This window comes from Chamaea fasciata, unplaced genomic scaffold (assembly GCF_029207755.1).
Source record: "Chamaea fasciata isolate MVZ Bird 193981 ecotype frontalis unplaced genomic scaffold, bChaFas1.0.hap1 SCAF_6, whole genome shotgun sequence".
NCBI lineage: Eukaryota > Metazoa > Chordata > Aves > Passeriformes > Sylviidae > Chamaea > Chamaea fasciata.
This window is the reverse complement of record NW_027094091.1, coordinates 35,288,693-35,315,834: the sequence shown is the minus strand read 5'-3', so window position 1 is coordinate 35,315,834 and position 27,142 is coordinate 35,288,693. Positions and strand designations below refer to the sequence as shown.

Here is a 27,142-nt window from a genome sequence, read left to right as displayed (position 1 = left end):
TTTTCTTTTGTAAAAGACTGGTATTTTAATCTAATTTTCCTGTTGAATTTCACAATCATGTTCTGGATACACACAAAGACAAATGTCATAATTTCATATTTGTGATTATTCTTGATACAGTACATGCAGTGAAGGGCACTGGTTCTCCAATGACTGAAATGATTTCTGCAAACTGTTTCTCTCTGCTGATGCTTTACCTCTGTCTACTGATTTGAGTGCAAGATGTGCAGAAAAAAGATATTTTCTTCCTAGATAAAATAATTAGGACCCCAAAATAATGTTTCCTCCCTTAAATTACTTTTACCTTGGAAAAGTAAACTTCCCTTAAAGGAGAACCTGTAAATATCTGTTTGTCCAACCACAAAACTCTGAATTTTCCCTCATGTCCTATTGTTGTGTTTGGGCTACTGTGTTGAGTGTGAAGCACATGTCTCAACCAACAGATGTGGTCTGGTATGCTGGGTTTAGAGATTGCCACCATAAAAGAGTGGAATGTGCTAGTCTTCAGCAGGTACCCAACAGACTAGAATGGCAGGTTAAAAACAAACAGTATAGTTACAAACTTGAAATATATATACAAAACTATCATAAACATTTAATGAAACATACATCTAGCAGCATTGGGACACTATGCAATTTACTAGCACTCAGAATATTATTTTATATTTTTGTTGAAACAGTGTTATCATGTCTCCTCTGTGCAGTCATAGAACTCAAGAGAAAGCACATTTTGATACGAGTAATCCTTCAAAAATATGTGAATAAATGTGCACCATCAAAGTGAATTCAAAGGGTATTTGTGCCGGGTGTAATACAGCTATGGTATCTTTGATATGCTGAGCTTTGAAGGGTCTTTTAAAAAACTTCATTGAAAGTATTATATATTCCAACTATGTGGCACAATGTATTTAATTTGCTTTCATTGAAGATGTGTTATTTTTCATTGAATATTTTTCGGTGGCTATTTGGATTCAAAACTCTTGTTTGAAATGAAGGATTTTCATCTGAACAAAATAGTATTTTCTGATATCTACTGAATATACTTCAAAATAAACATACAGTGGAAAAGTGATGATCTCTTGGATTTAATTTCCTAACACTAATGATATATTATTATATTTGACATATGGTCACCATTTTTGGAACTATAAACAGAAAAATCTTGTTTTAATAAAACAATTCAATTATTAATATGATTTTTATTCTACTAATGCACATATTATTTGTGGCCTTGAAAGAAAAAACTACATTGAAAAGATATATTTTTCATTTAGCTATCTTTGGTGTTTCTGAAGGTGACAAGTAATAATGAAGAAATGGCAGACAACAGAAAAAAATCATTAATGTAAGAGGAGTACTAGCTTTATTTAATATTTTCTGAATGTACTTTTTATAAATGTAATTATAAGGATAACAAAATAATCATGGCCCTAAAATCCATTAAAAATTTCTGGTATAAGCAGTATATAATAATCACCACCACTAACACTTATGAATGCATCAGCACCAAGTAGCAGTCACTTTTCATTTTCCATTCCAGTGTGCATAATGCAAACCTACACCAGTATAGAATTGTGAGTCTAAAAATATCTTTATGCTTAGGCAAATACAGAAGACAAAAGACAGAAGAGCAGGGCACTAGCTCATACACTTTTCTCTCAGTGGAACCTTCTCATTGACAATATGTCACTAAATTTAAAGTAATCTTCATTATAAAGGAGCAGAAAAATTAGTCCTGACAGAAAAATCAACACATTCATATATATTCACAGAACTGACAAAAAGATTCTGCCCCTAAAATAGCAGCGTGGCAAGCCTGTGAATACCAAGAAAGGCAGAACTCATAAGAGTATAATACTATGGTTACAACACAGACACATGAAATTCAGACACTTGAGAGAGAGAGAACAGTAAAAATTCTTAGCATGTACTTAAAGGGGGTTTTTTTTAATTCAAAAAAGTAATCACGCTATTTTACTTCAAAGGCAATCCAACAATATATTAAAAAAGAGAGAGTATTGAATTACAGAACTATATTTAAATAATAGCTTTGAGTGATAGTATGAAAATTGAACAGCTGATCCTAAGTCAGAACCAGAAGGTATCAGCAATGAGGTATCAGATGAGGTGTAGTGTTGGGTACCTTACCATAGCAATGACTGCTGCTCCAGCTCCAGCAAGGGCCACAATGAACAAGTGGAATGTCATGTTTAGCTGCAAAGGGAGGGAAAGAAAAGGACTTTCATGGTTGTACAGCAAACAGAAAATGAACAAAAATTCAGAATAACACGGAACAAATAATTACCTTCCTGGTGCCACCCTTCCACAAAATAAATGAATTGGAATATTTTTCCAGGAGATTGATATCATTACATGCCATTGTGCTTGTGCTTGTTTTGTTAAAATGCTCATATCAGGGGAAAAACATAACTCTATTTAAAAATACTGTATTTACATTAAAAAATATTAAGAAAATTAATTATTTAAAAATAAACACCCCAGTAGATTTTGAGGGTTTTGTTTGGGGTTTTTTATGCTACAATATTACAATACTACCTTACAAGAACTATGTTTGTGGTGGCTTCTCCGGTGGCAGAGACAGCGTAAGAAATCCTATTTTCCCTTCATTAACTATCTTTGTATCCTCATATATTGATCCACTTTCCACTCAAATATGTTCACAGTGAATTAATGTAAACCAGGTTACTTACATAATTCAAATTAACCACCTTCCTCACCTCACTCCAACCCAAATGATTACATTTGCTTTTAATTTCAGTGACCTTGTTTATGCAGCAGCCACAGAGAGTCAACTGCATCACAAGAGCTGCATTTTCTAAGATGATTTTGGTAGAAGGGCAGATTGTGTACCTTCCCTCTAAGATTTATTCAACAGTAGTAAGTCCCAGTAAAACACTTAGCAAATGTTGATCTTTCTGGCTTCAGAGGGATCAACGTTTTAACCTCTCTTTGTTTTAGGCAGAAGTAGCTTTATTTGTCTTGTCTTAATCTTTTATCATTTAAAAACAAAACCAGAAAACTCAGCTGCACTGAAACAGGTGGCATTTGCCCAAGGGAAAAACTACAAAGAAAATTGTACCAAGAGCTACCATCCTAATGCTTAACAAGGTTTGGCCAAATCTATTTGAAATCTTTACTTTCCCGTCATAAGAGTAATCATAAGTCCTTCAATCAGTGATTCATAATATGAACCTATTCATTGTGCAGCAGGGGTATTAGCTTTCAAAAACACCTCAGTAACAAAGATATTGGAATTATTGAAAAACCCCAAACAAACAAACAAACAAACCACAAGTGTATTTAGAAAACAAAAGGATGGAGAAATTGCACTGATTATATTTGGTACCTGGTAAAAGACTAGGAAAACTACTTGCTTGACTATATTTTCACTGTGATTTAATGCATCACCATAGGTAGAATTAGGCCATTACAGTAAGAAAACATAAATCAACTACCTACTACAACATATATTATGGATTTGCCAAAAATGCTGTGATAATTATTTACCTCATTAGAGTCACACATCTTGATGAAACTTTCTGATGAGGTGCAAACCTTCTTTTCCTCTCCAATAGTTACAATACCTGGAGAAGAATAAATATTCACATTATTTAGAATTCCTGGTACAGATGAACTTTCTTTGTATGAGAAAAGCTAAGAACTTATTTTAACAATGATTTCTGGGCTTTGTTGAGCAACTCTCGTGTGAAGGCAAGCTGAGGCATTTGGGATTGCACAGCCTAGAGAAGAGAAGGCTCTGGGGAGACATTATAGCAGCCTTCCAGTAATCAAAAAGGTCAGTCAGGAGAGTTGGAGGGGGACTTTATACAAGGGCATGCTGCAGGAGAACAAGGAGTAATGGCTTAAACTGAAAGAGGATAAGTTTAGGTTAGATGTGAGGATTAAATTCCTTGTTGTGAGGGTGTTGAAGCACTGGAACATTTCCTTGAGAAATGGTGGGCATCGCACCCCTGGGAAGTGTTGAAGGACAGGTTGGATGGGGTCCTGAGCAACCCAATCTAGAGGAAGGTCTCCCTACCCCTATGGCTAAAACCATTCTAGGATTCTATTCTATTTCAGCCATCACAAAACTAACACATCATCTCTTTAGTAAAAGCCTTGCTAAGAAACATGTAGGGAACAATTTTTCTGTCATTTTTGAATATATCTTTATTCCCTCTTTTGATCAGCACAATGATTAAAAAACAGAAATGGTGTGTGACCAGTTTATACACTAAAAATGTTCTCAAACCTTCTCTACCCTCATGTGGAGAAATGTGCTGTATATTGATTTCACACATATTGATTTGGTATTAGGCTTCTTTCACAAGTAATAAAAATGCATTACACAAACTTTACTGTTTCTCTTTTCAGCAATAATATGCTTTTATTTATAACATAAAATAATATTATTTTTATAATATGCTCTTTCTTCCTTTAGCTAATGTCCAAATACTAAATCAAAGATTAGCTTGAAGAAAAAACTGCAATTAACTCATTTATAATGAAAAATTGTTCTTTCCTAATATTAATCATTTTTTTTTTGCACTGAATTTACAGGAAACAGGTACATTCACAGAATACATGCTGCATATGTTAGTGTTCTATGAAAATTCTAAATAGAATTATTAAAATAATCATGAATATTAACAAAATAAAAGGTCATAGAAAGAAAAATTAATACACTTGATGGGATCTATTCAGATAATTGCCTTTTAAACTCACCTGCCACACTGTGTAGGAAAAAAACACAATAAATAATAAAAAATGCCAACCTTTCTTCCCTCACATGAAAGAAAAATGTCAAATATTTTATTTTAGGTTAATTGACATGTTTACTATTAATGAAACTCTTTCTTTGCCAAAAAAATGCAGCACCTTTTACATCTCCACTCAACAATTAAAAATATACTGTGATTTTATTTTAGGCCAAGGAAAGAAAAGAAAGATAAGAAACTGTCTATTGAGCTTATCATTACCCAAATCTCTGTGGGTTGAGAAATCACTAAGACCATAACATCTAGAATCAAACCAGTCTTGTAGAAGGAAGGAATTGAATTACCATCACCAAAACAAGAACCCTCAGACATTTTAAGATTACAAATCCCTTTCTATCCAAATTTCACACCCTCTCGAAACACACATATATCCCCACATTATTCTAACCTCCTATTAAGGCTTTATTCTCAGGCCCTCTTATCTCTCTTTCCACCACTTTCTTGGAGTGTTTTTATCAGTAGCAACAACAATTGTTGTCCTCATCAAGGATTTTGAAAGCAAGGAATGTTGTCGTGTCCCAATTCACCTCTGCAGAGACAGCTGACACCCTAGGATCTCACATCTCCAGGTCAGTGTCCTACCACAAGAATAAAAGTCCTTCTCCAGGTAAATGATTAATTAGGCATCTTAGACAAGTTCCAGCAATTTCTAAAGAAGAGACTAAGACAAAGCCCCATGCCAGATTTTCATTACTCTGGAAAGACGGACAAGGTTGACTCAGTTTTTGTCAGGTCTGGAAATGCAGTACATCTTTTATACACTGCCCAGACTAGTGGGTAAAAGGGCAAAGAGAGCCACTTAACAATTGCTTCAGAAACACTGAACAGTTCATTTCAGATACATGGAAGCAAAGCAGTGGAATGCTATCTTTTGTGAAATCATACTTTTCATTTAGTGCTTTTCATCTACATACCATACTGGCGAAGGTCCAAGCAGAGATTAGCTCCATCCACTACGGTGGCATTTCGGCAAATTGTCCACAGATTGAAGTACATGTAAACAGGCAGAGAAGTGAAAGCTGTAACTCCAAGCCAGGCCAACATAAAGATATATGTCAGCATAATAAACTGCAGTAAAAGAAGGAAAAACAAAACCAGTGGTAAGTCAGACCATAACTGATTAACCTTTGGAAAAAAAGGAACCACAGAGTTCCCCAGAGGAACCACAGAGTTCACAAAAAAAAAAAAAAAAAGGAACCACAGAGTTCTGCATTTGCAGAACAAATGCATCCATGACTGGCTTTGTCTGTTTCTGTCCTTATTTAATTTGCGGTTTTGGTCTGATAATCCATTAAAGATCAGGTCAAAATGATGCCAGAGCTCAAAGCTGATGTTTCTGAAGAACAAGAATGATGCTTCCAGAAACGCAAGCTTTACTCCATGTTCCTCTCAGTCTTGTGCCAACGATGGATGCAAAGCAGTGCACCTGAAGTACAGACAGTTGCATGCTCTGTGACCCGTATCTGTCTCTTTCTCACCACCACTACTCCATAGTTAGGACAAGAGGCCCTATGGTTATATCTTCCACTGACAATCATGATGCAAAAAATGAAAATTAAATACTGTAGGCTTTGCTTCTTTTTCTTTTAAAATTCAAGTCTCAATAAAAATGAGCCTTTGTCTATGACTGCCACAAAATCTCACTTGCAAATACATTTTGCACTGAATCAATGAGACTATACTTTTGCCATTTTTATTGCATTGAGGCATATTTGGGGTCTATATACAAACAAATTCATGATTCCGAAAAAAAGGTAAGCAAATGTCTCATAAATATGTAAACATGCTACCTTGCTGCTTCTTTGCTGGGCTGACACTACTGGGAAACACTTATTAATAACAAACCATATTTTCATCTTATGCTGTGGAAAGGATATGAAGAGCCTACATGGTAAAATGTGGAAATCAGTCTCTAAATATATGGAATCCAAATAGCCCCAGCATTTGGTGGCTTCAGAAATGACGAAGAATCTAAACACATTACTAGAAACAAACAAAAAAAAATTCATCATACTAACATTTTTCTAGCTGATTACCTCAGAAAAATACTGGCTCTGAAAATAAGAAATATTTTTGAAAGCTAAATAAGCTGATCAAAAATCTGCCTGAAATTAAACCTTAAAGAGTAAATAAGGGAGAAATGGAAGATATTTTCTTGGGGTTTTGGGTTTTTTTGTTTGGTTTTTGTTTGTTTGTTTGTTTGTTTTTAATGTAAGATCTCTGAATTCATGTAATACAGGAAAAAGCCTAATATAAGTACAGATTTTAGGTATGGAAATCAAATAAGGTCAGAATCTAAAAGGTTGTAAAATGACACTAAAAAAATGTAGCAGGGTGGCTTCTCCACATTGATCTGATCAGGAAAAGCAATCCAAAACAACAAAAGGTCTGAATTTTAAATGAGGTACTCTTGTTGCTTTGAAGTAATAGGATGGATGTTCTCAAGCAATATTCAAGAGACCTTAAATTTATTTAAACTCACTTCCAAATATTATTAAAGAAAAGCAATTTGAATTCTGAGGAAGTATATTCACATATGGATTTAATGTAGTTTAATTAATCCAGTTTAAAATTTATTTCAGATTAATTTTCCTGAATGTCCCTTGGTAAATGAGACTTACAGTAGTAGTTTGAAAAGCTGTTTAATACTTTTGATATCAGCTTTCTATCCTTTTCTTGAGTTAGTACTCCATACTTCAATACTCATACTTTGCATCCATGCTTACCAATTTGAGAATTACAAACTGATTTAAATTTTCCCTCAACATCCAACTAGTTTAAAAGAAAACCTAATGTGTTTAATTCATATGTAAAGATTTCTAAAACTGCATTCATGCTGATAACGGCTGTCTTCTTTACCAAATTTTCCCAATAACCCACTTAATAAAAACCCAACTTGTAAAACAAAAAAAGTATAGCAAAGTCCAAAATAAATATACACCCTTGAGTACTGCTGTAGACACTTACATGCATCATTTGCTCATATATTGGAAATTCTATTCCATCTATTGAAGAGCAAATAGTTAACACAAGTAAATGCTGTTCAGTACATGCTCCTTTTTTTGTTGTTGTTATTCATTTACTGTTCTCTTTTTTCCTTTCCATATTACAGGGTTAAAGTTAGTGAAACAACATCTGGCTCAGCCGCAGGCATGCACTTACTTGGAAAATAACTTAGAAATGTAGATTCAGGGATATGAATTCCCAACTAAAGTGTTATGTCCGATCTTAATTTATTATCAAGCTGAAGAGCTGCACTCGTTTTTTTCTAAGGCAGGAATGATAAATAAGAAAGAAAACTGTCTTGGTACAGACTTTAAATTCTCATTTATTCTAGAAGTGTTTTAAAAGTAAACCAGCCTCCTAGATTATGTTCATAGCTTGTCAAAAACAAGTAAGTCTTACTTGTGATCCTCCTAGAACTTGTGAAATAAGCAATACTTCATAAATTTAGTACATGTCTCAGTGTAACACATCCATAATAATTTAATGAGTACTGAATCTTTTATATTAGTTACATTACAGAAACGTAATAACTGTTCTTATGGCTGGGCTCCATATAGATTTGAGAATTTTCCTATTTTGTGATTAGCACCAAATGGAGAAAACATGGATAGGCCTTACCATGAGAATTACAAATTCTTTTAATATCTATTTATTTTCTGATCTGCAGTAATAATGAAGAAGCCTACTCAAAAATCCCCACTGAGATAATGCAAAGCACTATTATAGCAAAGAGGGAGAAAACAGAGCTTATTAGCCTCTAAAAAATCTGCCTTGGGCATAAAATGATAGTAGAGATCTGTCAGATGACAGTTGCTGTGAGTCACAAGGGCTGCTTGCTCAGAGAGAATTGTCTGCTTGTTATGGAACAGATTCTCTTTAAAAACATGAATCTGATTGGTTGAGTATCTCAGAAAAAGTTGCTCAAATGATGAACAATTTCATTTTAAAAACGTACTTAAGAAAAGGAAGAACTTAGTTTTCCTCTGTCAGTTGCTTTCAGCTGAAGAGCCAGTGGCCAATGACATGCCTAATTTTATGTCATAACACCAAGAAGACAGGAAAAAATATGCAAGCTTCCTTTATTTATGTAAGAATAACTAAAATACAAAACTTCAAGTTAAACCATGTAGTAATTATGGTTTATGCCTGGAAGCTGCTATCACTGATATCAGTGAAGCAAACCACAGAAATGTGATCTGGGCAGTAATATAATTCCTGCTGTAAGGGCAGTAAAAAAAGTTTAACCTTGAACAACAAATTATTAGTTTCTAGCAATAGCAGGTAGTAGCTTATTAGTTGTTTTTATAATTGAATGAAATTATGAATTATTTGATTTAAAAAAAAAACCACAGGAAAGAAAAGCATCATGTTTTACATTATTTTCTCTGCTATTAAAATCTTCCCTTCTTGTGCAAGAGAACTAACAAGGAATGCGAAAGGAGCCTGTTCATTCCAGGAATTAAATTCAGAACCCAATCTCTTGAGATTCAAAGGGATCGTCCTCCTTTGAAGTAGCATTCTGCTATGTGACAAGCTGATTTCTGAAATAGTATAGCATCTTAAAGAGGTATCACAGTTTGCTCTTCAGCATTCTGTTCATTGTGTTTATAGTGAGAATTACTTTCTCTGACCCATTCGATTTTCTAAGAAGCCAAACACATAAACCCAAAAAAACTACAAGTGATAGTGAAATTTATCTAACAAATCATGAAGATCAAACATCACTAATTTAAAATCAGCTCACATTTGCAAAGAACAGCTGAAATGAATAATTATTTGAACAAACAAATCTTTAACCTTTTTAGTGGCTATTTTTTTGTATCATCATCACAGCTGGCAAAATGCTCTTGCCAGATTTTGTAAGTTTTTTTGTGCCTGTAATGGCTTTTCTAAGTTATAAATTATCAAAGCAGGCAAAGCATCAACCTTCTGGAATGATTTTTTTAATCAAAACAGACCAAAGTCTGGGAGCAGGTATTTCAGAGCATATTCTGAAATTGTTTTGAAATTGTGTGGAGCACAACTTCCCTGGTGGCCATAACTGGTTGAAATCCTTTTTCCACTGAAAACATTACCCAAATCTTACCTATGTTAATAAGATCAAGATTTCAGTTACTGCTTGGTTGTTTTTTGGTTTGTTTGGGTTTTTTTTCCCTCCTTCTTTCTAATTCATGGGTACTTGTCCCATGAAAAGCACATTCATTAAATTTCAATGACTGTTCTTATTTTAGTTTTGTTATAAATAATTTAGTACCCCTAAAGAAACATTGTATGATGGCTTCAGTGACCCTAGGGACAGAGACAGTGAAATCTTATCTAAAAGGTACAGTTGGTACAAACAGAAATGGAATGGAAAGAAAACAAATTAAACTTCATTCACTTCATTTTATGAGGACACTACTGCTTACAAAAAGAAAAATAATACAGAAAAACAGCAACAAATTAAGTGCCCAAATAAAACTTATCTCCAGTAAACTCATTTGGCCATGTAATTTTAACTTTGTTCCAAACCACTCAGTACTTTGACACTTTCTCTCAATCTCATCATATATTTATTTTATATGAACTCCCTGTTGTGAGCTCTCAACACAGAGAGCTGCAAAAAGATGTACACTTTGCTGTGTTTGCATGACATTTAGATTCATTATCCTTATGACACACACACAAAAAATGTATACTTTCAGCTACATGAACTAAGAGGTTCTTTCCAAACCCCTTCACAGCTTCAGGAATTCTCTTAGGTTTTTGCCAGAGATCAAAACTGCACCTACAGACATCATGTACATCCATCCTGCTCAAAGCCTATCCTGCTCCATTATGAAACCCTGGCAGTGCTGGACATCACCCAGAATAAGCTCAGGGTTAGCCTGTCTCTTATGGGAATACTGGGAAGCAGCTGGCCTCTGCAGTGCAGTGAAGTCCTGGATTTGGGTGCATTTTCCAAACTGGAAATGCCAGAACAAGGCACTGTGTTCGAATTTTTGGCCACACAGAAGCATGAACAGAAGGATCTTTTCAATTTCTTCCTGAACTGTCCCATCTCTCAAACATCTCATTCGCTTTCAATTGTCTATATATTGGATTCAATACTAATAAAAACTTTTTTAGCTTTACCACTTTGCCCAGCTTCAAATACATAACTGACCTTTGGCTTTCAGGCCTTCTGCTTCATATTGTTCATTTTACCCAGAAAAAATTCCTCTGAATTATTGCTACTGTCTCTTTACCCTGTGCACATTCTGCATAAAAGCATTTGCATATTCTTTTTAAATTATTCATTGCAGCTGACACATATTTTCTCAAATGCTGAAATTTGTCTTGATGCAGTTGTACTGGGAGAGTACTGATAGAGTGCACAGTTCTCTCTTCAGGTTTAGATTTAGACACTGACTTCTTTAGACAAGGAAGTCAGATTTAAAGTACTACAAGTGTTCCCATTTCAGGCCTGTTGTTTATTTGCATTCAATTTTCTATAATGCAGGTTTCTGACTATACCTTATATCAACAGTCCAGACTCAATAAAGACTTTTATTGACACAGTATATAATAATATAATAAAGTATATAATATATATAATAAACTTTTATGATACAGTAGTTTAAAGATTAGATATTAGTTCCTGTTCATCACCTGTATTATTACCGTACAGGAGTTTAGTTCTTTTTTTCAGAGGTTCAGATCTTATCCGGCAGATTTTTGCAATTTTTTTGTTTTCGTTTTTAAAGAAGAATCTCTACATATATACTTCTACCTCTTCCCAGTGGATTTTTTCTCTGACAGCATCTTACATGTATAATTCCCCATATGCAAATATGAAAGAGAGCAAGTAGAAAACTTACTGAGTTCCTCTGGAAAACATTTTAACAATGTAGAAGCTCAAACAGCGTCAGCTGTTTATTTTAAAATGTCTAGAACCAAAAATGCTATTATTTATTTAAATATAAATAAATGAGAAAATGAAAAACAAATGTGTACAGATATCTTTAGACATTAACATGTTTAAGAAGGACTCTTGAGTCCCTCACAAGGAAATGGCCTCTAACATTTCCATTTCTGTACTAACTCGCATCTCCAAATTCATGCCTCATTCATGGAGAGAAATAAAAGATGAAGCAAAAATATTTCAACTTGTCTCATTTTATATACAGTGCTTCTGGAAGAGACTGTTGTTCTGATACTATCACTAAATGCATCGTAAACCACAGAAAATACACACATGCAAAGTCTTTTCTATAACATCACTTTCATTCCCAACAATCACCTGTTGGACATTGATTATTGCCTCTACAAAACATGTTCATCCCCTCTTTCTCTCTAACATACTCCCAGGCACAGCTCCAAAAGTCTGTTGAAACACGGATAGATTTCATGGTGTGCTATTACTGTCATGTGGTTGATATTCCTTGGCTTGCATTCAAGTCAACTGCTTTGTGAGGAAAAAAAAAAGCCAATATTGGGTCCAAATTTCTCTCCATAGAGGAACAGACTTCTCAGCTTTGCCTAATTGAAATTCATTCATATACTGAATACTACCTAATGTGAATTTCCTTTGATTATTAAAATATGTTAACAGAAAAATATAAAATCCCAGAAAATTGAAATTACATTTTGGTACAATCTTGTTTGACTTTTTTAAACATTTTTCTTCTACAGATAGTCTAGATGGAAGAAAAACTGATTTTGTCAAAATTAGGATCAATTCTCACTGTTGCTTTCTGCTTTTCATCTGCACATAGGTTTTTCTAAATGTGTATTTCAAGATTAAAATATTCCATGCTTTATTTCTATTGGTTTGGAAACCATTTAGATACATATAAAAAACTGGCTTAACTTACTCCTTTATGCTGTTGATTTGTTGGTAGCAGTGTAGGAGATTTCCACAGTCATGTCAGAAATGATTCTCTAACAAATAGATTCAGTCTTTGAAATATTGCTTAACAAACAAATCGACGAAATATCAGTTTGAAGAAGGCTTTGCATTGATGCAAGACTGTTTTACTTAAGATGATACCATTTGTTTCTTTGGTACTTCCTTAGAAACCAAATATTCTAATTTATTTTTCATTCCTGAATTTTCTTTAGAACGATGATGAGTCTGTAGCATTGTGCTGTCTAAAGTCATCATTAGTTGCTTCATGTATCCTTCAGGAAAGACCATAATTTTTGTAGTCTGACAGGCTTCTGAAGCCCTATAGAAAGCATTGGGTCTTTACTGCTTCTTGACAAAAGCAGAATTTCCTATTTAATTTTTTTTAAAATCCTTCAGACAGGATTTATTCTTTTCTCAAAATGCACATGCTCATATTTTCACATTCACAAAGTTATTCTCCTCCTTTCTTTTTTCTTTCTGGTGGTATTTTTCTAATGTTTGGAGGTACAGTCTGGGAATGTAGCTAAGCTATTTGCTTTGTATTTAAATGTGATTGAAGATAAATAACTTGGTTTAAAATTGGCCTTTTAAAATATGGATTAGATCTCTTCATTAAATACTCCTTTTTCATGTGCTCCTTTTTATGCTTATGCCATGTAACTATCCAATTCGAAGACAAAGTACAAAAAACAATCAGTTCCATCATTACCTTTTCCCTGACAATGTACGCCCATCCTAGTAATAAATTTTATAGGTTATGCTACCAAACAGCTGATCTTTTTTTTTTTAAAATCCCGAACCATACTCTAACGGTTTGCAGTGATGACAAGTTTTCTATACACAGATGAAGATATGGCACCCAGCTGGGAAAGGACTGAACAATACCGATTGTTTACATTTTTCACATTTCCAAAATTTTCATTGCAACACTCTTTCAGGAAGATTCCATGGCTTGTAGCTGAACACAAGGCAGTGAAGCTTAAATTAGAAAGTAGAAATATTAGTTGTAAGTCTAAACAAATGTGTCACTCAAGGTTAATGCTTAGCTGTCAAAAAAAAAAGTGTTTCCTTTCCTGATATATTCTTAAAGGGCTTTGAGAAGCCGATGCAAAAATGAAGGGGTAGGGACCTTTCTTGCTTGTTTCCTGTCTTGACAAGCATTCAAAGTCAATAGCACAGCCTTTTAAGTTTTTATTGTGACCTTAAATTAAAAAGTTTCTCTCCTTCTTGTGCAAACAATGCCAAAAAATATTTAGAAAGCTGATTATGAATTCATTAGACATCAACAGGAAGATGCAGTTCACATGAAGAACAAAGATATATGGTTTCTGTGGGTTTTCTTTCACCATAAAAGAAATGAATTTGTGATAATTCCACTGATATTCAAAGGCTTTAATAACTATAAAAAGATGTCTAGATGTAGTTAATAAGTTATCCAGGTGAGAACAAGGATGAGGGAAAACTGTCATTATCTGATGAAACATTCAAGTTGAAGCTGAGATGGATTATCTGAACATAGGGGAAATAAAGCTATCATCTTGAGCAATTTATGCATACTTTGGAAACGCATGACAGCAGTTTAATTAACAAAAAATACTTACTGACTGAGCTCACTTGCCAAGAAAAAAATCTGTCATCAAAGCGCAAGACACAAAGCACAATCTGAAGCAAAACCATTCAGTTCATCCAGTTTATCACCACCAACGACATTGCTGTCAGTGAGCAGCAAGACCAAGAGAAGATGAGCAGGTACTGGCAAGGCACATTACAATGTCTGGCACACTCCTCTATTAAAAGAAGTGAGGAATACCACAGCCAACAAAAGGGCTGCATATACAACACATGGGAAGTTATGGGAGAAAAGGAATATCAAATGAAAGTATGATTTTATACGTGCAATATTCCTAAGTGAGAAAACCTGGAACTATACAATGAGGGAAAACAAGAAGGCCTGGACAGATTAGAGAAATAAGACAGGAAAAAAGTAGAGTCAGCACCTAGATATGCATAACAAAATAATTTCTGAGCTCATTTCAAAATATTTTTAAAAATATAAAAAATAGTAAAAAAAAAACCCTTGCTTTCTTCTTTCTTTTCAAGATGCCATATGTATATTAACAATGCAGTTGGGAGAGAATGACATTAAGATTATTTATTAACCATTCAACTGAGTTTTGAGCTATTGCTAGAGCTTCCTCTTCCTATTTCAAGATCAAGAGCAGAAAACTGCAAGGAATACAGTTCTCCAAAGAAATTCCAGCACTGCCTTAGTATCCAGGGATAAGATGAATTCCAACAACCTATAAAATTGTTAATATGTTTTCTTTCATCTACTAACTCCAGCAGTGTTTAGATAATAAATGTTATTCACTTAAATTCCATCTAAAGAGGCAAGGCAGAATACATCCAACTAAATGCATTTAGTTGATTGAAGAACTTAATATAAAAGACATAACTTAGAAGACTGGAGGGTTATTCTCTTTGCAGAAAATAGGACAAGTCACAAAAAACTCAATTCATCTGACAGTTTGCCTAAGCCTCACTCTCCTTTAACTACTGAAGGAGCATAGGCCTTTGTCTTGACAACCTTAGTGACATTCTTAATTGGGTGGGATTTATCTGTGTCATAATATACTCCCTCTGAAATTAACTACTCCATTAGCTTCTGGGTAATTTGTGAAAAAAAAAAAATCACGTTTCTGGTTTTAAGTTGAGCAATCTGAAAGGTTAGAGCACTATGAATCTCACCTTCCCCATTTCCCATATCACAGTCTAAAACTACTTACAGCATATACAACTAAACATGTATGAGGACAAGAGATTTTTAGATACTTTCCTCAGTTAAGATTGCTTTAAAGGATTCTGGACCCATAAGTATATCTGCTGTCTTGGAGAGAAGGTCCTTTATTTCTCACAAATATGCTATGAAACATACTACATTCCTCGGATGGGGCAGAATCCAATCAGAAGCAAGGCCTTCCTGTCTGTCAGATCAGCATTTTTTTTTTTTCCCAGAATATCCAGCCATGGTATCTAATTTTCAGAAATGAGATCTTCATTTCTAACATTCAGAAATAATACATCTGTTCTGGGTGGGAAAGTCAGATGACCCTGCACTGAAATATCTTCCTCCTGTTACACAAAGAATCAAATGTCAATATGGTGCAGTTTCACTGCCTCTACAAAAACCGGTCTGGTAAGGAAAAGATGAAGTGATGAGTTCACAGATGGTTTTTTCAAAACATTTGTGGAGTTTCCATGCTTTTTTTTTTTTTTTTTTTTTTTTTTACAAAATAAAATCCAGAAATCTTTTGGGAAGTTCATGTTCTGGTTTAGGCATTCAAGAAGCATGCAAGTGTGAAATAGAGCATGCTATTGACAGGTAATCACGCACACAGAATTATTTTCAAAAGCAGAAAAATCCTTGTCAGTAATTAAAATAAAATATTCCTAAAACTAAAGATACAGAAGGTATATGTAAGTGCAATTTAGAACATAAAACATCTTTCTCTAAAGCATCAACATGGTTCTTTTGAAAAGCAAGGTACAAAGAAATACAACTGCCACCATGAAGCCTTTATATAATGTTTCCTGATGAATTAAAACAAAAACCCAACCTCCTTTCCCATTTTATAGCATAACACGAGGGAGAAAGTGTCATTTTATTTCTTTGTTCTTTTTTTTCTATTGAGTCTGTAGGCAGATACTCTAAAAGAAGGTGTAAATGAGGCTTTCCATGGCCAAGGGAGCTGAATATATATAAGAAGGACATTAAATTGCAAACATGAAAACAGTGTTACAGTTGGCTTCAGGCCTGTCTCCCATTCTTTACTAATCATGCTGCAGAACAGTTATATATGACTGTTTATTTAATACTCTAAAAGCATGTTCAGGCATAGAAAAATGAAGCCTAGAAACAAAGCCATGTCTCCTCAAATGTGACTGGCATTGTCTTACTGCTTTTGTTTTACTTTTCACAGTAAATTAAGTCTGCAAACATTGCCAGTGAGAGTCTTCACTGTCACTTTCACAAGGCCTGTCTCAGATGTGAGAGGCTCTACTCCATGGCAGCACTGACATGACTTGGATGCCAACCCTCTGAATGCTCATATCAGCTGATAAGTCAATATACAGTCACTGGGAAGGTTAGGCTGAGCTATTTCTTTTTCCATAACTCCACACAAAAAAAAATTCCTTTTGTCCATTCCGAGATAGAAAGTGAGCTATTTATAGCTGAGGAGAGAGGTCAGGAAGGGCACATGAAAAGTTCTTTCAGATGTTGTCTATCGGTGTTCTTAAAAGCCTACTTTTCAAAAATATTTCTTAAGAAAGAGAAAAAGATGTTACTTATCATATTTCCATAATATAGAAATACAGCTTATCCATTGAAAGTCAAAATTAATTTTCCTTCTTGAAATTTTTTTATTGATGTTGATGCTTAAACTTCTATTTAGAAAGACATCAACAAATTTGATGTGAAATCCTGGTCACAACTGGAGTTTTTGCAAAGGTGTTTTTAATGTGGAACCATTCTTATAATTTTAATTTTTCAAAAGAAATATCTTGCGTCTACATTTCTGTTAGTATTAAGATAGTGCTAAACGAAACCAAATGTTTAATCTTTGACAGTTTAGATTTTAATATTTACAAAATTACTAGCTCAAAATTTGATATAAGGAAGCTTTCTTGCAACATGTAGTATCTGCCAAGCCCTTTCAATAGCATTATCTCATTTTGGCAACTGTACACAACAAAATTTATTACAGCACATTTTTAACAACTGAACAATCTGGCCTTGACAAACAATACTGATTTGGTTTCATCTACCTCTCCACTATTCTTTTTTTTGTTCTTAGGTCTCATTTCTTTATATCATTGCATGTGTTAAGGAACTGAACAAATTCTAAACATGTCTCTCTTGGATTGAAATATTTTCTAATTCCAAACATATATATTTTTTTAAACGTAAGATTTTTTTTCCCCTTAAGAATTTCAAGTATGAGGCAATGAAAATCAACCTAGTCAAAAGGATATCAAGTTTTAATTGACATATACTCTCAAGAGCACAGACTCTAAAGCCAGAATAATAATACAAAACAACTCCAGACATTTGTATAGCAATCTTACTGACACACCATCAAAATGAGACAAGCAATCAAACGGCAGGTTCATGGGTTTTTTCACCAGGAAAAAGAAAAACTTCCACTGACTTCAAGAATAATGACTACAAGATATTTAACTTGAACTAATTTATGGATTATTATAACTGTGATCATACATGATATACAGCCTTAACCTCAGCTGCACAATGTGTATCAACCCAGGACTTTCCAAAGTAAGATACAAACACTTCAAATTACTGATGAGGAAAGTAAAGTGTTGAAGTAAATAATGTAATGAATCATTAAAATAACAGCAATGATATTAACCATAGGATAGCTGTTTAACCATTCATTTCTTCTAGACACATGCTATAGAACTACAGTTACTAAAATTGTGAGAGGATGTAGTACTGCTCTGCTGCAATAGGCAGCAACAGGCATTCATGGGAGCTATGAAGAAGAATAATGTTCTGAAAATCTTGCTACTCAATACAGAATTGGAACTAACTTAGTAGGTCCTCAGTGAATACAGATTAGAGGTTTCTTTCCAGAAGATGAAAGCAGTGTTGGCATAAGTAATGACTCCTCTTTATTTAAAATGTTCTAAATCCTTTTTTATATACTTTTTAAAAGGTTTTAAAGCAATCTTAGTCAAAGTGTGAAAATCATACAATGATGACAAGAACGAAAGAAAAAGAGACAAAACCACAGAATTACTGTGGTGCAGGTTATATCAACATAGAGATGACCTACAGACTGCATTCCTCAATTCACAAGATGCAGATCATCTGTGTCCATTTGCACCTTAAATGTCAGGATATTCAAAATGTTAGTTTTGATAGTCTTTGTGTGACTGGAGGTATCTATTGCTTACATTTTTTTAGACTGTATTCCACTTAATTGTTAACAGTTGTGGTAGAGTACTGTGGGAAACCCAACTCTGCCTACTAATTTACTTATATTGTTTATCATTAATACAGCATAAAAAATAAGTATACTTTAACCCAGATCTATTTGGCTGTATTTATTCATTTTGTATTCATCACAAAATATAAGGTTTTGATGCAGACTGTGTTTTCAGAAATATCCAACTCCAACAGCTAACAAGTGCACAGGCCTCTTAGCTTAGATGCAGAACAGTCAAATACCAAAAAAATAGTTACTTACCTGACACTGAACAGAAATTTTAAGTTAATCCCAGTTGAAACAGTCAGCAATTTTCATATGATAAACTTCCATTTAAGTCCTAGTACAAATCAGAATTATTTGAATCCAAGTTTTCCAGGGTCATAAGTGAATGGTCTCTCCAAACCACAGACTAACACAGGAGTAAATAATGGGCTGTTTGCCATTTAGAAACAAAACAGAACCTGATGACTGGTCTCAGCTTGTTCCAAAAAGGAACAGGCAAGATTCCTAAAATAACTGAAAATATTAGAAAGGGAAATATTTAATTCCCAGTAGAGCCGGAGGCCTTACAGTTTTAGTCCTGTTCAGTACAGCCTATGTTGCTGAGGTAATGAGTTTTCTCATTCAGCTGGTGGAAGTCATTGCTCCTGAGTAGCAAGAATTATTTAGCATTTAAACAATACAGAGAATATTTATAACACTCTGTTCTCCTTTGCTGTAATTTTTAAGCTCTGAAATGAGGTATCACAAAATATTAAAGAGAAACAAACCAAAAAATAAGCATCGTAAGGCACTAAAAAAATATACAAAGCATATTGAATTTGTGGTAAGTACAAAAGCTTTCTTAGCCACTTACCCAGGCACTCACACATCTGCCACAAGTGGTGATTTTGAAATCTCCATAGAGATCCTTGATGGCACCAGTTGTAAAGAATCCCTCCACCATCAGCAGAATGCCATATACAAAGAATGCAGCTGCTACACCATATATCACGTATTTGAAGATGTCAATCCTGTATAGGAACAGCAAAAATTAATTATCTGCATAAATATTTAAAGCTGACTCTGAAATTTCAGGGTGAGATAATCAGACCCCCTGAGCCTCCAACTTCATGACTGACTGGAGTCAGCGTAAGTGCTGATGTGCCATAACGACAGATGAAGCTGAGGACAGGAATGAACTTTGAAATGAAATAGCATTGATATAAGAAACACTGGGTCATTTAATGTACTTAAATGTAAAAATGGATCTGTTTAGGTAAGACAGCAAAAATTGTCACATCCGTTTAATATTAGTTACTTTTCAGTTTTTTTCCTCTAAATGAAATGGAAAAGGAAAAAAAAAAGAAAAGCAAAAATCTGATACTTCTCCTAAGACACACATTCTATCTAGCACTTGGGTTATAGAAGATATTTAGTTACAATCTTCAATAAAACTTTCTGCACATACACGTAGTTCTCAAGCTGCAATATCAGTCTGCACTATCTTCTCATTGTTATTCTCCCACTTATTCTCCAGTGGACAAAGTGTTTGACACAGAATAATAAAGTCATCAAGAGAGGCTCCTTACTTCAAACCAGAAACATTCCAGAAGTAATGAGGTCAGATCATCGGGAATTCTTCTATAATGAGGCTTTAAAACATCATTTCACAGACACACAACTGAAGAAACGGAGGGATGGCTTGGAGTGTGATGTGCTCTGAGCCCTAGAAGGCTCAATTCCCTACAGAGAAGCTCACCTGGGTTGTGCGGTTGTTCTGCCCAGCACTGCCTATAAGTTCAAAATTGGTTCAAGGAGACTGTTCCTCCTAAACATTCTCTCATGACCAGCATTTGGGAAAAGATTTTCAGTAACACCTCTCTGCTATGTTCCCTAAGCTCGGAAACATTCCCACTGACTATAGCCTTAGATCAGCAGATTTCGAAATTTTATACTTGAATTTCTTTAAAAAAATAACCACAGTAAATTTTCAGTTTGTTGATGTGACAGGACAGGAGCTGTGCCACTCTTTATAAAATGGTAATATGCAGATTTAAGATGGCACTAAATTCCAATCTTATTCTCCAGGTCAAGATAATGACACCTCCTAACAACGAAAGACCAAATGTAAGGCTGAGAACCATTAGGATCTGCCAGATGAATTTTGACACGTCATTACCCACACTGGATGTTTTCTCAAGGCAATGATTAATATTTTTATTGTTATGAAAGGAAATATTTAATGATAACTATTCCTTAGGAGCACACTTTCCATCACCACTCAAAAGACAATGCACAATACACATTTTACATGTATAATACAATAAAAAAAGTTCAAAAGCCTGTTAGATTATCTTTGACCTTGAATGGTCTTCAAAAGATTCAAAGTCAGGTTCATATCTACATTAAAAATGCAGTTAAACTTCTGACATAATTGGGGGATGGGAGAAGTACTATAAATGAATGTGTCTTGAAATGAGACAGGTTATGTTTTTCCCTAACATTCTAATACCAAAGCACTTCCAGACTTTTTTTTTTTACATTGCTTTTTGATTCATACTCAAGTGAAAACTAGAGTAAGTCAATTTCTGTATGGAAGAGATACTTGAAAAACTCAAAAGGGAAAAACAAATTTACACTGTAGATGGTATGAGATGGCGATGATGGAATTTATTTTAATATATATAATTCTGATTGCATTGCAAAATCCCATTTGCCTGATTTGACAGTAATTCAGCCGTTGTAACACTTTTTTAAACATCAAAACTGTGTTTTAAGCCTATCTTTTCATTAGGGATTGAAAAAAGGGTTACAGAAACAAATACACAGCAACTTTGTGACTATTCCAAAAAATCCCTTCCAGTAACTATATTATATACTTTAAACAATTGTGACCTTCACCAGTGGTTGAAGTCTGGGAGTCCTGCCAGCAGCAGCTCCTCTCAGACTTCTAAGCGCTCAGTTACAAGCTCTCATTGCCCTAAAGAGATTAGGACTTTTGAGAAGTCCAGAGACTGTTTCAGTCCTTACAACAGCCCTTTAAACCATCTGTGCTGAGTCTCCCACTGTGCTGCTTGTGTCAAAAAGCGTACTAAGAGATCTCTGCTTTTCTCTTAGCCTTATGTGCATCTACAGGAATAACTTTTACTTAAGCCTTCCTTTCACAAAAGGGAAAAATATATATAGCCCAACACCAGCCAAATATAGAAATCTATTTATTCCCCGTCCACTCATTACAGAGAGGTTATAAAATCTCTATTCATCAGAGTACATGGGATGAAATAGCCAGACTTATTCCTAGGGAATAAAGCAAAGAGTAAAAAGATAAATGAAAATTGTGAGAATCACTCAACTACCTCTTTAAAAGCCAGATAGAATTGTGTTTCAGTATAGCTACATTTAGTGTCTGTACTATTTAAAGAAAATGTATTACAACAATAACTTTATATATAAATAGTTTTGAAGATAGCATTGTTATTAAGTTATTCTGCAGCATCTAATACAGTTCACATAAACTTTTATTTTCTCATTAAGTTATAATAGATAGACCTGATAAAATGAGAATTGCCATTCTTTAAAATAAAATGTGATTCTTTGTGGATGAACTCCAGGAGATTAATTGCCATCTGTACTTCAGCAAATTCTCAAATGCTGCAGACAGAGCATGAGAGCAGCCATGGAGGTAGAAGGGAACGGCAGACGGGGTGATGAACTTGAGCCAGTGGGCAAGATGGATAAGGACAAAGAAAAACAACAACAAGGGGCTTACACTTGTGTTAAGCGGGAATGGAAGGGAAGAGGTGGGTAAAGAGCAAAGAAATGAGACAAAACAATCAAGATAAAATTTTGTTCTTCTGACAGGATTGGAAAAATATACATTATGTGAAAACTAAAACTACTCTGACGTAGACTGCTGAGTAGAATAAGCTGAATGATTATCTAAGCATAAAATAATTGTGAAAAACATCTTGAAGTTAGTAAAAGCTTTTTATTTTTCTTTTTTAATATAGAATAATTTAAACCATATTTTGCAGGCTGGCTAATTCTAGTAGATTCTCCATGGATTCTGGATCTGCCTTTTCTCACAACACTATGTTAAGAAATGATAAACAAAACCATTACTGTTTTTAAATTGTGATTTAAGTCAAGATGATCCTTCAATTTTTAGTTCTTTGTTTGCTGTTGGGTAATTAATTATTCCTTATCAACTAGACTCCTTAATTCATAAGTTTCAATCTGGATTCTATCCAACAAGAAGCATATTTAAAATATCTCTAGAGAAAACATTTTCTTCTGGCAGAAGGTATTCAGGGAAGCCATCAATGCTAACTTCTCAATGAACAGGTTGAAACTGAGTACCAAGTAGACTATCCCAGCAGAGACAAGTGAGAGGTGAGTGAAAACATTCTTAGTGAGTCAGACCAATGTTGCAGATTTCCTACTGTGCATTTTCATGGTGTTTTGGCAAATTTAAATATTAACAATTATAATAAATCAGCAAGAAATAAAATAATTTTTTGAATGATCATGTCTATGTTCAGCCAGTTTTTGTGAAAAGTGTGTTAATATTGTTTTGGAACAACCTACATACTTGCTAGGAATATTTTTTTTTTTAAAATTTGATTAATATAGGACTGCAGGACAGACATTTAGTTGTAACTAACACCTAAAGTTCACACTAGTTTGCCCTGTGACACGATTCTTATGCTGCCCAGAAAACCATTTCATTCAAATAAATTATGTGCGCACTTCAGCCTGAACAAATGATAAAAGTCTACTATTCCAAAGATTTTCACTGGCCTACCCACCAGAACACTAGATATTATTGTGGGACTAGTTTTTCTGAACTAATAATCCTGTCTCATATTTCTATTTCTGATTTTATCACATAATTTCTCCAATATATAAAATGATATCAAGATATTACAGATGTTAAATAGAATATGATTGCTAGTAAACTGTACCTATACTCTCTGAATGCAAGTAGTTTTAGTGAATGACAGCTATTTCCAATCTAAAAAACCCCAAACATAATAAGAAAATGAAATAGCCAAAGCAATCAAAGTACTGAAATGCTAATAAGATTACCATAGTACAATATCTAATGAAGAACTTTTTCGTTTTTCAGCCTGCACAGAAAATTTAGGATGAGAAATACACGCAAATGTTACCACTGGGGTAGAAGAACTTCTCCTGTTTCAGGGGGTTGTTTGTTTTTTTTAAATTTTTTTTTTGCTTTCAGTTACAGAGAAATTTGAATACTTGATGTTTACATCTAGAACACAATAATCTCAGTTACTATGTAAATCAGAAATGCTGGCCTCCATGCTGATCTTCTTGCCCCCTAAGGGACTGATACTAAGAGGGTGTTAAGACACGGAGATAGCAGCCTCCCTCCTCAAGTTGTCTCAAGCTTTTAGAAATAGTTTTGCAAATGTGTTTTTAAAAGACAGACAAAATATAAGGGAATATTTACAAGCAAAAAAGTCTGTTTAGGCTCTCCAGAAACAAGCCCCATGGAACTTTTGAAAGATGTGCTCAGGCTCTCCTGGAAACCACCTGGGAACAATTTCTTGGTGTCACTTCATGATATTATTCACTTAAAAACACGTTGAGCAAAGAAGATAGCTGGTACCATGAAACACAGAGAAACTGTTAGGAAAAGGAGGAGACAAGCAAAGACAAACTGCAGAAGGAAAACAAATAGGGAGAAAGAAGAATTAATAATAGTCATGTACTACCTGCAATGTAAGACAAAACCCCCCAAGTAACAGGTCAAATGAGGTAAAAGAAACTGTAATACTCTCACTATGAAGGGAAAAAAAGTACTAAGAAAATGTCAGCATAAGTCCATGAGGAAGTTTTTCTAGATTAGGTTAATAAGAAGTCTAACTTCTAAATTTCAGGTGGGAAGAAAATAAAACTGGTGTATACAATGCTCAACTTAAGTTTACCAGGAAATGATAAGAGAAAGGATTAACACTAAAGAAAGGATAAAATCAAAAACCACCAAAAAGTAATTTTTAATAAAATAGAAAGAAAATACAATAGAAAGAAAACAGATACTTTGATTATGTATTTCTAAAAGAATTTTTATGTGTAATCATACAAAACATTTGCTCAAAACTAAAGCCAGATTGTTAGTATTATATAAAGAAGAGATCATGGTACTACAATATGCAAGTTACATTCACATTCTGCAAGGGCCAGATTTTCTTGTTCTACTCTGAAACAAAACTGATGTGACATAAGTACCCATTGGTTTTAATCTGTGATGTACAATTCTCTACAGGCATGCAGAATAGAATCCTAGATCATTATCCTCTAAAAGTGTGTTGCTTTCTTCGTAGGAATGGAACACTCGAGATTTCTTGCAAAACATCTAAAAAGCAATACATAATCCTCAAACTAATGGAAGAAGAGAAAAAGCAGCGCAAACCACACCTCTGCTCTGTGAATCTTGTAACTTTTCTTGAAATAGGAAAAGATCCAGCATAAGAATTTTAGTGATCATGAAATCTTGAGTACAAAATACTGAATTTTTACTATGACTGATGGACAAGGCTTCTCCTCAACATTGTTTGGGGATTCCCCACTGGAACTAATGCAGAGTACAGTGCTGACTTCTCGTGGAAATCCCAGGCAACCTTCTATAGCAATACAGGGTAAAAAGATGTGGCAAAAGCATCTCGCAGGTGAGTGTTTCATTAATACAACCATAAACTTGGAGACATACAAAGAACATACTGACAGCATAAGACTGACAAGTTGTTACTGTATAGCCAGATTGGGATCGTAATAGTGAATTTACCCCTTTTCAGATATCCTGTGGAACAAAGCTAGTTTTACATGGCACATAAAGCATATTTAGCAATATGGATATTACATATAAATAAACGCTTTCCATTTTATCTGTTTATAAAGTGAACTAAGACCAAAGGGAAATAATAGTGGTCAAAAAAGAAAACTGTATTTCTGTGGAGATGAACCACTCATAGAGAAAGGGAAAATCACAAGACATGATTATAGCTAATCTAAGGTTCCAGTCAAGCAAGAAGGAGAGCTACTTAACACAGTACTAAATAATACAGATGTCTGCTGAAAAGTAGGAGACTGTATTTGCACAGAAGACCAATAAATTCTTTATGTAAGATCACTCTGCTGGTCTTCACATGCACTGCTATGAATTTTCCAGATTATTCCACTGGTATTCTCATGTGGTGCTCTGAATTTCCTTATTCAATTTCATAACACGTCTTTGCAGGTAATTTCCAAATCCCAAATTTTACTTACATAAGCTCTCACTGGTATTGCCTTTAACAGAATACAGAAGACTGGACTACATAATATAGCTGAGTAGGTGGTAAATTTCAGCACAGTATAATCTTGTAAAGTTCATGTTCTCAGGTACCGATATTTTTTGCCAGATTTGATGCATCTGCCAATGATACCAGATCTAAAGTTCTGTGTTCTGCATCTAATATTTGATATGCTCTATCTGTCCCGTGTTGCTATTTATATGTGAATCAATTATTCCACTGAAATAAAAACTGTACTCCTTTAGTAAACTGCATCTTCAATGACATTGTGCTCCCTGTGGTGATTCCTGCCAAACGTGGGTCAAGGTTGGAGATTCAATGCAGAGATAACTTCATTCTTCTATGCAATGTCAGTTGCTGTTTCCAAACATGCTATGGCAGAGGCCAGCATAAGTTAGAAAATATTTGATACAGAGCCTTAGATGTTTTGCTTTCCATAATACAAATCATATTTAAAACATAATGTATTGTCAGAGTTAAAGAATGCCAAGCTTTTTTAAGAGATCAAAAATGTATAGGGAAAACCAGATTACTACTATTGTGTATAAAGTAGGTGCCTTAAACAGAATCATCACATAGTCAAATGCAAATGTTTAAAAATATCACATTTCATATTAGCTGTCCTTTATTATGGGTCACATTGCAATAACTTCCACAGTATTCCAGTAATATAAGTGTAGAAATATTGATGATAACAGTAATATTTTAGTGCTATCAGCATTTAACTTGCAATAGCAGCAAAGTCAACAAAAATAAAAGACAGAAAATCATAACATCCAGTCATCTACCTCTCAAAACATTGATTTTATCACTAAGAGGGGAGATTTAAAAGATTCTGCACCGATTTTTTTTTTGTTGTTGTTGTTGTTGTTGTTTTACTCAAAAGAAAAGAGTTGTATGTGTTGTGGTGTGCTCCTTATTCCCCTTTATTTCCCTTACAGTTGGTTTAGCCCTCAATGTTTCCGCCTTCCCTCCTGCCCATCAAACTAGCCCAACCCTTTATTCCAAACCCTTCCTTGTCAATCCCTAGATTTGCCAACCCCTCTCCTATCAGTCAAAGTTTGCCCATACCCTTTTGTCCAGAATGTTCCCTGTTCCTCGGTGTATGATTGGCACTTCAGTTCTGTATCCTCCCCTTTGTGTACCCCATTGGTT

The 27,142-nt window shown here is 34.3% G+C and overlaps 1 protein-coding gene across 1 annotated transcript in view; it reads right to left on the bottom strand.

The window, feature by feature from the left end:
- The window catches only part of GPM6A (glycoprotein M6A), a 115,920-nt gene that overhangs the window by 6,142 nt on the left and 82,636 nt on the right, over positions 1–27,142 (bottom strand). The window contains exons 3-6 of the mRNA XM_066185950.1: positions 19,543–19,699; positions 5,714–5,867; positions 3,529–3,605; positions 2,149–2,214 (exon numbers count right to left, since the gene is read on the bottom strand). Coding sequence (XP_066042047.1) covers positions 2,149–2,214; positions 3,529–3,605; positions 5,714–5,867; positions 19,543–19,699 — 454 coding nt within the window. The remainder of the gene's footprint in view (positions 1–2,148; positions 2,215–3,528; positions 3,606–5,713; positions 5,868–19,542; positions 19,700–27,142) is intronic.